The following is a 13,902-nucleotide window of genomic DNA, read 5'->3' as shown; positions in this document are numbered from 1 at the left end:
ACATTAAAGTTTACAGCAATATGCAACTTGCTTAATAACCTTCACATCAGGAAACAATCCCACACTTTGGTTCTTTGCACGGGTGACTGAAGGACACAGATAAAACCAACTGTCTGTGGTTCCCAGACTGAAAGGGGAAGAAGTGCTGCCGGATGGCACTAGGGAACATCCAGTGCAGTGTCGAGGCAGTGTTTGCATAGAACTCCAAGACACCACATGCACCCTTAATGTAATTCAGAATGTGCTGCTAACTGGCCTCCCTTTCTCTGCAGAGCTTGCAAACCTCCCATTTGGCTGGAGCTGCTGTAACCCTTTATTTGCTTTTCAAGTGAGGCCAGAAACCTTATCTCCTGCAGCTCACCCTCTAACCCATGGAGGTCTGCCAAACCGCTTACAGCCTGGTCTCACCTCTGACTGGTCCTTCTTTTCAGAGACCACTTCAGAGGCGGGCAATGCAATGCAGTGCTCCGTATGCCATCACATTTGATGAACACATGCTGCTTTCCTATGAAAAATGCTTCCTTTCCTTGCTGCTATGTCATAGTGCAAAGCACACTAATCTCATGTACAAGGCATAAAAATCAGATGTGTCTGCTGTCTTGAGAAGCTTTGGATATCCTCTTTCTCCTCTATGCTTAGGAAAATGCATGGTTTAAAGGCCAAGTCACTAAATTAAGATCTATATAACACAGGTTCATTTTCTATTCCTGCTTCAGCATCCCCCATTTTAATCACGTAATTTAGTTTTCCTGTCAATGAAACATGGAAAACATCCTGTCATAATACAGAAAATAAATCCTTTATAATTTGTGTTTAGTATGGAGGCTATGGAGATGGTTAAATCATGCACACACTTTCCATGCTCTGACCATTTCTTTCAGACAAGCTTTAAGCCTATGTCTTTGGCTCAAGCATCAGCAAAAGCCAGAAGTCAGAAGCCCTGTCCTGGACCAGCCACACCACCAGTAACCAGTGTTTTTACATGCTGGTATAAAACTGTGTCTACTCGCCTGGCCTAATGTCGAAGTCACCATGTCTGGCCACTTGCACTGTGATGTCTCAAGGATCTTCAGCTCTACTACTCTTCTCTGTGCCCAGTCCAGGTATCAAAAAGTCTGTAAGTCCTTACCTTCAGTGCAGTACAGAAATCCATGTAGTGTTTTTGACAGCTACTCTTCTGTTCTCCCCAGCATAACTTAAACTACTGTTTTCAAGCCATCACACAGCAATACAACATGAAAATCCAGCCTAGATCAGAGACCAAAGCAAGAGGACTGGTCTTTTGGAAGAAGCTGTTCAAAAGAAACATGATGAGCCTTGGTGATCCAGGGTTTCAGGAAACAGACCAATACTGCTGTTATGAAACAACTATACACAGCCTCAAATAACCCAAATTTTAAAGCCCTTTCTTGAAGAGTATTTTCTGTTTCAATGTCTATCTCAATTCCATAATAATTCCAGGAAAAAAAATCACTACATCTGCATTGGGAGACAAAACCCAGAAATTTTAACCTTTACCTACTCTTGTTCCAAGAGTTCTCTAGACTTCAATTAAAAGATATCTTAAAAGATATGTTAAGACTTCGAAAATAAGCTAGCTTGTTTTTGAAATACTTTGGGCTAAATATTAAAGTGTGTTATTACGTAAATGTTTATTAAATAAATGTAAATACACAGTATTTTCTACAGTAAAAAGGAGCAAGTCTGTGAAAGGCCTCCTAGCTCAAACACCATTACAGTACAGATAAAACCCAAAATATTACTTAGTGGTATTTCAGTCTCAAAATAATCAATTAGACTATATGCTATTTCCTCCTCTTCTGTACACAAGGGCCTGATATAGCACCATTAGTCACCACAGTGTATATGTCAGCTGACTTTGCAATGCAATAGGTAAAATCCCAGAACCTGCTTTTCTCTTGTTGTTCCCTGATTTATATTTAGGTCATAAGCAAAGACAATGGAATTTTTGCATAAAGCTGAACTATAAAGCTTGTGGTTTTTTCACTCTGAAGATAGATTATTTTTTCTTTCATGTAGCTATTTAATCATGGTTCACTTAAAAACTATAAGCAACATAAACTGGTACTCTTCTTTCTGACAAATGCATTACATTGGGTGGTTTAGAGGGCCATGTTTAAGTTCATCATCTCGTCCGCATTGCTTTCTTCAGCTGCTCAGAGCAATTTATTCATCAAGAGCTAACTGAGGGAGATTCAATTCCACCTTGCATAGTGTACAAAGTAAAAATACCATTCCTCCTCTGATTTAGTGACATTTCATACAGCTCTGCATTTACACATGGTATATGGCAGTGGGAAACCAGACTCAGTTAGATTCCTGTTAAAATTTTCCTCTCACTGAGTAAATCCTGTTATCCAATAAACTGCTGAGAACCAAACCAGAGGAAAAGAACCCACCAGAACAATGAACTTAGTAGAACTTAGGTAAAAAAAGTTCACTTTAAACATAGTATTTCCCTTCTCTCCTCCTGGATCTTTCCTGGTTTGCCCGTAAGTTGGAGTGAATTTTTAAAACACATTACTTTGTCTTACATAGTAACTTGTAAGCACTGATTTAATGTAGCAGGCAGAAAGCCAGGTCTGTTAGCTTGTCCCTACTTACTTTCAAATGCGATTTCCACATAGAATACTTCTCTATGTCTCTATTGGTTTTATAAATCCCCTAACTATTTCTGGCCTGTATCCCACACTTAAGACAGAGCTGAAGTAACACCTGATGGAAAGTGAGATGTAAAAGGGATTGCATTTTGCTTCTTGGCTTCTGCATTGCAAGAACAGCATGCTATTGTAGACAATAGCAATTTCAAAATGAAAAGGTATTATCTCTCACTTGACTTGGAGAAGCTGCTTTCAAGGAATTTAGTTTCTTTATCAGCACTTCTGAATACCTTCTGAAATACAAAAACAATTAATTAAACCTAAAAATGACAACAGAACACCATCATCTTCCTTCTCCATGGGAAAATTCAAGCTAATTCACAGCCTAGGGTAGATGGTTTGAAGATTAAGAAATGTTGTCTCTCTTAGTACATCTGGCAAAGCAATGCCAAATAAAGATAAAATCCAGTTCTGAAAACTACACAGGCCAGAAGAGTAAAGGGATACACACAGGGGGGAATATTCATTTATTCTCACCTTGTCCTTGAGCCTTTTCCATGATACAGATCAGAGATGACACCAGAGCTAGGGCACTGAACTAACTGCACCATTGATCGCCCTTCAGCACAACACTTCTCCCCCTGGCCCTAGACCTCCACCTTCACATCACCGAATTTAACCCTGTTTCAATCTTCTTTGTGTTTATATATCCAGGTACAAACAGGGCTTGCCTGCAAACTGAAGTCACTTTCCAATAGCAGAGATTACTTTTGGTTTTGTGAAGGATGCAGCCTCCAAGGAAACTGTAAGAATTCTGTGGTACAAAGCATATTAACAAGCAGCTAGGAACTGAAATCCTAACATGGACCAGACCACCCAACTCTACAGTGACTTGTTCTGACCCCTGCAGGGCAGGAGGATGTGGCAGGGCCAAATACACAATGGCACAAAAGCCAGTCATTTCTTTGCAGTACCACCAGCATATCATCCTAAGCTCTCAAAGAAGTCAGTGTTCATTTTATTGGTTCATACTCTATTTTCAGAGAGAAGAGTCTGAAGCATTCCCAGCCAGTTCATTAAAACTGGTCTTAGAAATCCCAGTTTTCTCCATATTTCACACTACAATTTCTAAAGGAAATCCTGCCTCATGCACACTAGAAGCAACAGCATTCATTTGTACATGTGCTGTACATGTCCTTCACAGTGTCCCTTGGCTTGTTTCCCCTATAATACAGCTACATCCAAAAATTACTGAAGCTGGCTTGTTTTCTCCTTATGTATTGTCAACTTATAAAATGTTTCTCAAAATACTCACTAGGCACATGCACTAAATAACACTTGGCTAGCAGCATGCGTCCAGCTCCCTCTCACAGCAAGAGCCTGCACTCCTAGATAAGCCTTGAAGCACGTCTAGACATGTGTTCCCCATTCCCATCCTGGACAGCAGCTGTTTTGAGGTGATCTCTCCTACTTGAAAGAACGGCTGTCAATTTTGCACCAGAAGCAGAGGAAGCCGGAACTCCCACTGAGCAATGCTTTGTAGATTACAGTTCATCAAAACTGAATATTTCCCTACTACTGGCCAAGTTTTGCTTTAACCATGGAAATGGTGAGAGAACTATACAAGGTGGAACTATAGAAGTTGAAGAATTAAAAACAAAACAAAACAAAACAAAACAAACAAACAAATACACAAACATGGCCCAAACCAGACAATTCCAGATTTGGATACACATATATGGTATAGGTGTTCTGAATTTAAACATACAAGTCTTTTCTATACCAAAAACATACTAATGCAACCCCCCTAAAAGGGTTTTTTTTTAGTGCACTGAGGATACAGATGAATACAAACAATGACAACATCCACTACTCAGTGTCCAAGCTAGATTTTTGCCTCTTCCAATCAATACCCTCCTCCTCCTTTTTGTGGCTTGGAGTGACTGCGGAATTCCTGTTCAAAACCAGGTTCATCCAGTCCCTGTTAACCCCAGTGAATGATTCTGGGCTACTGCAGTGCCATGCAGAGTGCCAACACAGGCTTCAATGCTTTCCAGCAATGGAAAAAGCAACTGGCAGGTGCCTCCTGCAGGAGCTGCAAAGTGATCTCCTGATCTGGCCACCACACACAGATGAGCCCCTCTGGAGATGCTGGCACTTCAAGTCTGAGGGAACCCATCCAAGCGTCTCACATTTTTGGATCACATGATGGGAACATGCATCCTCACACATGAAATAGGACACCACTACCCCAGTTTGCATGGCTTCTGATACAGTATTTGTGAACATGATCTATGCAATTAGAACAGTCTTGCAAAATTTTAGGGTTTCAACAGAAAGAAAGAAGACTAATCCCAAAATAGCAAATCTCCTGCAATTCCTGTTCTAGCACCTAGAATGAGTACCTGCTCAAACTTCTCAGTTGACAAAGCAACTTTTGGGTAGCATTCACAATGGATGGAAAGCAGTACTCCACCAAAAGCTTTTAGAGCTTGAGAAGTGTAAAACAGCACTTTTTCTTCCAAAGCACAGTCCAGGGGTGAGTGAAATCTTTCGTAACTCACTGAGCAGACTTCCTAACCCAGCTCTCCTCCTAAGAGCAAGGCCAGCCTCCGTATCAGTGGTCTCCTTGAGATTACCAGACCCAGTCTACAAATCAGAAAACATGGCAGAGATTTCTAACAGCTGTCTTAAGATCATTCAGCAGCCTCACAGTTAATGAAAATGTGTCAAACTTTTCCATTTCTCTTTCACCTTTTAATGGCAGGCATCTGAGTGAAATAGCAGAAGACAGTTCCAGTCACATGGTGGTTCAGGAGATGTACAAACATGCCATTTGGTTTTGGTGTGAACACCCAGACTAGCCTGAAGCATGTGTTTTTGAAGGGTGTATTTTGAAGGTTCAAGTTCTAACAGAAGGATTTAGCAAAACTAACAAACTAATAACTTTTGAAGCTCTAAAGCATCAATTTGATTGCACAGCACTACACATAATTCATCTATTCTACATTTTTCCCACTCTAACTTAAATCACAGTTTGGTAATCTTTCATAATTATAAAACCAAGCTGCATGTCTGCCAATGTATAAATAAAAGCCAAATGTTTAATAGGATTTTTAAAAATCTTCTATTCAAACACAAAAACATTATGGATGATAGCATAACAACAATGTAAAACAAGAAGTATAGTATTCATCTCACTGGAGTTTGTTTTGTTAAAAAAAAAAAAGGCTACAGAATTTATTGAAGGCTACATTAGTTCAGTGCCCTTTATCTGGGCTTTTTTAAATTACAAGCAAAATTCATAATCCAGCAGACTTCATGGATAGGTTTTTGCCTTGATGGCAGCAGCACGTGTCATGTATCTCCAATCATCTGAAACATCCTAAGTGACACACACAGAGGAGAGCAAAGCCTGGAACCACAACAACAGAAATCCATTTCTTCTTTCCATCCTCTATCTTTTTTAAGCTATTCTGCAGTATTTTATTTTCTCAGTTGAAACACTAAGTATTTAAGCATGAGGTATGTGAGCTAACCAGGTAAGAGATTAGAGGAACTTTATTTAATATGAACAGAGACATTTTAAAGGACAGCAAAGCATCTGAAAACTGTTTTAGCAATTTGTTTCAAATTAGATTATGGTGAAAACTGAGATGGTATTAAAATAGACAGAAAAATAGAAACCTGGACTTTCTAAAATGAAATAATATATTTCAGCCTTTCTGTACAGTTATTAGCTGGCACTATATAGCTGTTAAAAATAATGGAAAAGATTAAACCAAGGTTTGCTACAGTAGGTCAAATGAAAAACCATTCAACTTTGCAAAAGTTTAGATTAAAATCCAAAACTTCAAGTTTTGAACCACATTTCTTCCCAATTATACTGTTTGCAGTGTCCCATGGGCTATACTGTAGAAATTGCACAAGGAGGTATGTTCACAAATTAAGCACCTATAATTTGAACCTACTTTGAAGAAAGGACAAAATGGGAACGAAAGTAATTTTCCCTGGAACTGGCTGCTCTTTGAGGAGTAGAGCAATTAAACACAAATCTGTCTACTAAATCTGAATGGTATTTATAAATTATATACAATTAATTTCTAAAAAAGTAGTGAACATTTTCTTTTTTTTTTCTATACAGAACTGTAGAAGAGATTGCATAGCACTCTTAGGGGACTTAAAGTTGCAGTCTGCATAACTCTGTCTACTTGGGACCTGCATTTTAAACTACTTACACAGTTGAGTGTGTCTCACAGTTGAGCATCTTCAAAGGAAGATCCATTCTGCGTGAAAGACAGGAGTTCAAGTTGCACTATAGTAAGAACTGTAGGAAGTTACCAAACATAAAACACACACCAAGCACAAAGTTAGAGACTGTCAGAAAGTAAGGGCAGTTTGGATACACAGAACAGTCAAGAAATGTTCAGATGAGAGAAAAAAACCCAGCAGTTCATTGAGTTGGAAAGACACAAATAATTCCAGATGGCAACAAAGCTGTTCCCTCTGCCACACCTGCCACAGTGGCAGGATGCAAGGCAGGTCGGAGAAGGCAGTTCTGCTGGAACTGAGCCACGGGAGACACAGTGGACAGAGACTGCTGGATTAATAAACAGCCCCTGTTGGGAAACCAAGCAAAGGCAGTTTCGAATTACCTCTGGTAGCAGATGGGCAAGTAACCGAAGGGCTTGAACTGTTTGATTTTTACGGCAGTGTGAGTAACCAAACAGTTTTATTTTGTCTGTGCTAGAAACATGTCACAGCAGGAGAAATTAATGGCAAATGCCACAGGAAACTGTATCACACAGAAATGTTTCTGAAGGGGTTGAAAATGACACATTAGCATGTGCAAGGCCAGTGAGAAACTGTTTTGTGGATAAAAGTGATTGATGTAAAAAAGAAGACCATCAACAAATTTAAAAAGAGCTATCCTAAAAGAAGGTCAGTTATAAGGATATTTGCTCATTTTCTGATCAGAAAAGAAAGCATAAGGTACTTATTTCTGGTAGAAGAACACTGAAAATGGAATGGAAGGCACAGCGGAAAAAGAAAGAACTCTCCTAGGTACATACACATGTCAAAAGCTAATGGGCAACTTGCATTATAGTTTTATTTATAAGTTTACCTGCATCATTCATTTACAGTTCTAGGCAAAGCTAATTTTGTACAGAATTAGACCCAGGCAAGTGAAGCAGAGGTATTCTGCTGACCGCTAGCAGAAAGACAAGGATGAAAGAGGTCCCACTTCTCAAAGACAATCACCCTTCACTCTTAAACCAAGTCCAAATCATCGGCTATTCAAGCTCAAAATTGAAGAGTTTCCTAAGAACATTTAAACAGTGAAAATGCTGTGCATCTGCATAACCAACAAGGAATAACTTATAGCCTTTTTTAAGATGAAAGAATTTCCCCATGGGGTTGAAAATGAGACATGCCTGTCCAAGAAACAAAATTATCACTTGAACATTTGCAAGCTATTACAGTGAAAGTTAAAATATTTGAAACAGAGCTGTTATGGTAATGCAGCAGTGCTATCATTCACAAAAATGGCTAAAATATTCCAACTGCATTAACTTGCTTTTCCCAAGTCTCCCCATACCATGTTCAATATCCCAATACATCTTTGACATTTGACACTAAAACACATCCTCCTCTTTGTAAAGTAACTCCCTATGAGGTCTTGCTCTTTCTTTTCAAAGTGTGATGATAGTGGGAAATACAAATTTCAAGCCTCAAAGTCTCCTTCTAAAGAGAGATAATGTTAAAATTTTCACTTGACAACTGCTTCTTAAAGATGAGCCAAGGTAGTTCTGCTATGTCTAGAAATCGCTTTCCAGCTGATGGACAAAGAACTTCATATGTCAAAATGCAAAAAAAACCCCAAAACTCATCTGAAAAACAATGAAAGCCAATGAGGTCCCGTGCAAATAATTTTCGTGAAAATTGTATTGTTCATCTTGCATCCTTGAGCAACAAGAACATCTGCTGAAGACAGAGGTCGCACCTGCACAAGGATATCAGAAACTCTCCTATGAAACAAATGCCTGAAGCATCACAGCTCTTCAAAGTTATGCACTCAAGAGATATTCTGGGTCTTTAATCCATTTAGAAGATTTTAACTACACTATATGTAGGGCAGACATGTCCCTAGCATGCATCAAGACTGCTCATATGTCTGATCTTAGGCTAGCACCAGTTTTGGTTGAGGGATGAATTACCTGAGGGAGAAAATACTCTTTTCCATCATAAATTATTCTTATGGACTTCTCAGAATCTTGGAATATTAGCACCAGGAGAAAAGGCAACAAAGATTACACAAATTATTTGTACAAAAACTCTGATATTAAACTAGACATATATTTAAAGACTGTCAATAAGAAAGTTTATTGACCAGTAAGTGGAACAATTCATAAGGAAATACTGCCTACTGATGTCTATTTACTGCACTGCATGTAACTGATATGCTCAACTCAGATTAGAAGAGTGCATTGACACAGCAGAATACATAGGTTCTCCATACCTCACCTTTTAGCCTCAACCTGGGGGCAGAACTTGGGGGCACAAAGATTTCAGTCCTATAAACATGCAGTATCTACGAAAACCTATTTCTTATCTTGGTCAAAGTGTCACAGGCACCGACAAAGCCCATTTTACCAACTACTGAAAGACAGCCCCCCTGCAAAGACCAGAATCCACAGTCCTCCATATTTTATTAGCCAAACAGTTGAGAGTCTAGCCAGGCAGATCCTTTAACATAAGAGGCAGTTTGCAAACACTAGAAGACATACACCTTGGCCCAAAGTCCTAAGAATATATCCTTTAATTATTCTAATTGTCATAGCAATAGAAGATTAAATATGTGTGGCATTTTCTGGAAACTAACAGATTATTTTATTTCCAAAAAGTGTATGGTGTTATTTGCTACTATTATCACTTGAGGAAAACCTGCAGCATAGAGAACACAGACATAGTCAGCTCAAAGAAAGAAGAAAACCTCATAGAATATGCATCATCCTCATATTTGGAAGAAATTCAAATGGAAAAGTTTCTGACAGACAAAGCTGGCACATGTTATATTAGAGATTTCTGTCTCATCTAGCGGGTTCCTGAAGTTGGGAAAACAAAAGGACCTAGCTTGAACTGTGGAGAATGAAACGAGTAGAAGAACTTAACTGAAATACTAGCAAAATCCAGCACAGATTTGTTATTTACGAAAGTATAAGGGGTGGTAAGTAGTATAAATTTGTACCTGCATAAGCTTAGCAACTGAACAATAAAAGGGTGTGATCAATGTTTTAAAAAATATTATGAACAGAACATTCCTTCAACAATATTGTTTAAATATAGACATGACAGAATATTATGGGGTTTTTTGCTTCTCTTTGCAACAGTTACAATGATACAAGCATATCTGTGCAAAGACAACAGAGAGTATCACCTCAGTTCCAAGCATTCCTTCTAGACGATGAGAAATGTACTGATGATTTCTAATAAAACTTTTCCCCCCTAATACAGTGGATCACCCTTTGTAAAGGAAAATTCATTCTAACATTTTCAAGCTAAGAGTTTGTTTTCTTCAACATTAGCATTGGACTGACTGTTAGCTCTGGCTCCAGAACTGAATTTCATCCAGCTGAATTAAGGTCAAAATCAGTATTCCTACTGTGCAAGGGAAGTTTAAATCCTGCTGGGGAAAAAAAAAAAAAATGCACTGTTAACTTCTTCTGGTAAAGAGAAATAAAAGGCAATGTAAATAAAATGCTGTTCACATGATATGACAGTATTTCTATGAATACATTAGTAGTTAAACACTAGCTTCAAAAACAGTGAAAAATTCACAAGTTAAAACTATGAAGATTTGACACATGAAGGTTTGGATTACACACAGTCCTTGCATTAACCTCTTGAATTCTAGTTATATGTTAACAGCTATAATGCACACATCATTGATGCTCACCTGTAGACATATGGGAGAAAACTTTCAAATAAATATTATGAATGTCTGAAAGGTTATTTCTTCTTAAAGGATGAAATCAATCCCATATTAGCCCTTGTACCTAATATTGTGTATGTCTACATTGTATGCTGAACACAATAATAATGTTAAAATAATAATAATAATAATGATGTTAAAAGGTAGTATTTAACTGCACTGCTACCTATAATCTGTGTGCCATGCTCCCTAGCTGACAAATTCATATGGGCTATATTGCCACCCTCCCCATAAGACTCTACTTGCCAAACCTGGCATTTAAAATGTGAGACAGGTAGGTAAGAGGTCTGTGTCAATTTACACTAATAGAAGGACAATTTTCAAAGGTCTTAACACTATGCCACTCAAATCATGTAAGTTTTTCTGCTAATTTCACCAAAGGCAAGACTGTGTGTGTGGCTGTTACATGAACAAAATCGTGCTGCCGTGGGATCAGTCTTTGCACTTACAGCCTGCAGAAGTTGTCCACTGCATAATGCTATATTAGGATTAACTGGCCCAGCCTGCTCTATGTTGGTCTGTTTGTTTTTAATTTAAACATGTTAAGAAGGTGTGAAAGGTTGTATTATTACTGTGAAAGCTCTGAGAAATGTCCACTGCAAAAAACTGTGCACAGTTTTTAGAAAGAGGCTGTGAGAAAGTAACTGAGAGATCTTGGTGAGATGGATGTACCTGTAACAGCCTCATGACGCTTCCTTCAGCAAAGGAAGCCACTTAACAGTGATGCATAAAAAAGGCAATTTTTGCATCTGGAAGCAAGTTATGTTTCATCATATCTCCTCGAACCAGGAAAAAGTCTCTAAAACAATACATTTAACCTGAAAAGCCACCATGCATCTGAAAGAGATTCATTTCTCATCGTGCCAATATTCCATAAGAGCATTCTGCAGTGTGTGGGCTAATGAAAAGTTATTAAAACTAAAAGATTTTGATCCAATAGAATTTGATGTAACACTTGCAGATGCTGGGTTCCTATGCCTTGGAGGGACAGAATTTTATACAGGATTTATTCAACCAACAGCAGCACTCCGTGTAGCAACTAAAACGCTAGACACAGCTTGTGTGAACTGCAAGAAACTAAGAGGCAATTTTAGAAGGGCACACCTGTGTCTAAATGCAACTGTAGAAAACACATTTCTGCAAATATCAGCTACATTGTCTTAAAGTATCTTTAGCGTTGTAAAAACTGGTGTAACATGAGCAGCTACTACACAAAACTTGGAAGAAGTGAACGTTCTCATAAGAAGCTTAAAAGACACTAGAGCTTCAACATCTCCAAAACCTCATTCCAGTAAGACACCTCAGAGAGGAAGGATGCTGGTAAAGAGGTCTTGCAAAACCTTGAGGTGCTCCCTCAAACCAGAGATCATCTGAATCAATTACTGGTTTGCATTCTAACATGTGTTTTGCCTAAGTCTACAACCGTAGTTAATATCTTAAAAAAAAAAAAAAAGAAATGCTGAGAGGGCAGGAAAGAGTTCATAGTCTGAGCACCATCACCTGCCATCCCTGATCTTACTTAAAATTGTGTTGAGATCGAGCGTTTTCTGACAGCGACATGACATGAAGCCGCACACTGCCGCAGCCTGCCTCCCCTCCCGCAGCCGCAGCCCTGCGTCCGTTCCCGCTCCGACCGACCTCGCCGCACAACTTTACGGGGAAAGGGTCAGTATGTGGCATTTAAGTCAGGGGAGGTTTACTGATCGGCCAATTCGGCGGTACAGGAAGGAACAGGCTCCCTTCTCACCCCGACACCAGGTACAGCCACGCACTCCGCACCCGCCGCCCCCAGCCGCTCAGAGCGCGGGGCTGCGGGAGCCGCGTCCCGCCGGCGCCTGTGTCCGCACCTGCCCGGCTCGCTCCCACCCCCCTCCCACAGGCAGTGCACGGCAGCGCGGCAAAGGACGGGCACGGAGCCCCGCGGCAGCGCGGTAGGGATCTCCGCGGAGCCCCGTGGCAGCATGGCCGGGGCGCGCCGCCTCCCCAGCGGCGTGGAGCACTGAACCGCGCCGAGCGCTTCCCCTTCCCGGCGCAGGGCGGCCGCGGGGCGGGGAGCCGGGAGCACCCACCGGGGATGGCCAGGTTGGTGAGCGGGGTGCTGTGCAGGCTGCCGGGAAGCGCTGCCATCCAGTCGGCGAAGAGCAGCTCGTTCTTCCCCTGCGACGAAGCCATGCTGCCGCCGCAGCTGTGCCACCGCCGCCTCTCGCTCCAACTCGCCCAGTCCCGGCCCCTGCCACTACCACAGCCCCGCCGAGCCCGGGCCCCGCCCGCCTGGCACCGCCTCCTCCCGCCCCGCCGAGCCCCCGCCGCCTCCCCGCGGCGCGGCGTGAGCGCCCTCGGGGCCGGTACCGGGCGCTGCGCGGCCGGACGGCAGCGGCGGGCTCGGCCCGGGCACTCGGCTGGCGATCCCGCCCCGACTGCCGCGGGGCTGGGGAGGGAGCGGCGTCACGGCCCGGCCGTGGCGGGTCCGCACCGCCCCGGCCCCGGGCACCCCGGGCTCGCAGCCCTCCGGCCCCACCATCCCGGCCCGGGCCAGGGGCGGCAGCAGAACCCCCCGGGAGCGCGGGGCTGGCGCTGGCCGGGCGTCCGTGCCTGGGATGGCGCTCGGGGCCCCAGCTGGCGGCTGGTGTCCCTGGGCCTCAGCAGAATCTCCCTGACCTTGGTGATGGTTCGGCTGAGTGCCCCGCGTCTGGACCCGGCATCCCTCGCATCCCTGCCGGCTTCATCTGCCTTTGCTAAGAACGTCTCTTTTTGCAATGGGTCGCTCACATGAAAAAAAAACTGGGCACCTTAGTTGAGCACGCCATGGAAATCTAATTTTTTGGCAATTATTTTTTATTCTTCTTTGAAGATGATCCAAAGTAGTATCTTCTATTCTCATCCCCAGCCTGACTTTGGAGAAACATCTTAGTGTTGGCAGTAATGAAGTATTTGTGTGGCTGCCTCCAGATGGATGAATGAATGAACATGATAAAGCTATGTGAGCCATTTTGAACTGTTAGAACAAGCCTGGTCTTTTCAACTTTAGCATTACCTATTTTCGTGAAAGTTGTTTATAAATGTGTAGAGGTTCACATGGTAGAGCTGTCAAAAGCAGTGCCTGGAGAGAGCTGTGATTGAGACAGGTTCAATTTATCAGTTCACCTTGAATTCTTATGAGGGTCAGCTCTGGTCCTGTAGCTTGTGTTCTTACTCAAATGCTTCTATAATAGCTGGCTTTAAAAATAAAACTCAGGGAAGGAGTAATAACAGCCCTCCCTTCTCTTTGTGTCTGAAGTTTCCAGGGCA

General features: G+C 41.7%; 1 protein-coding gene across 1 annotated transcript in view; it reads right to left on the bottom strand.

Annotated features, from left to right (window-relative positions):
• The window catches only part of PLCXD3 (phosphatidylinositol specific phospholipase C X domain containing 3), a gene marked incomplete at both ends in the record, with an annotated part of 84,702 nt that extends 71,916 nt beyond the window's left edge, over positions 1–12,786 (bottom strand). Inside the window, one exon of the mRNA XM_082300968.1 lies at positions 12,684–12,786. Within this exon, the coding sequence (XP_082157094.1) occupies positions 12,684–12,786 (103 nt within the window). The remainder of the gene's footprint in view (positions 1–12,683) is intronic.
• Positions 12,787–13,902: the final 1,116 nt, after the last annotated feature.

The sequence above is a fragment of the Coloeus monedula genome (assembly GCF_965178545.1).
Source record: "Coloeus monedula genome assembly, chromosome: Z".
NCBI lineage: Eukaryota > Metazoa > Chordata > Aves > Passeriformes > Corvidae > Coloeus > Coloeus monedula.
This window is presented reverse-complemented; position numbering and strand designations above follow the sequence as displayed.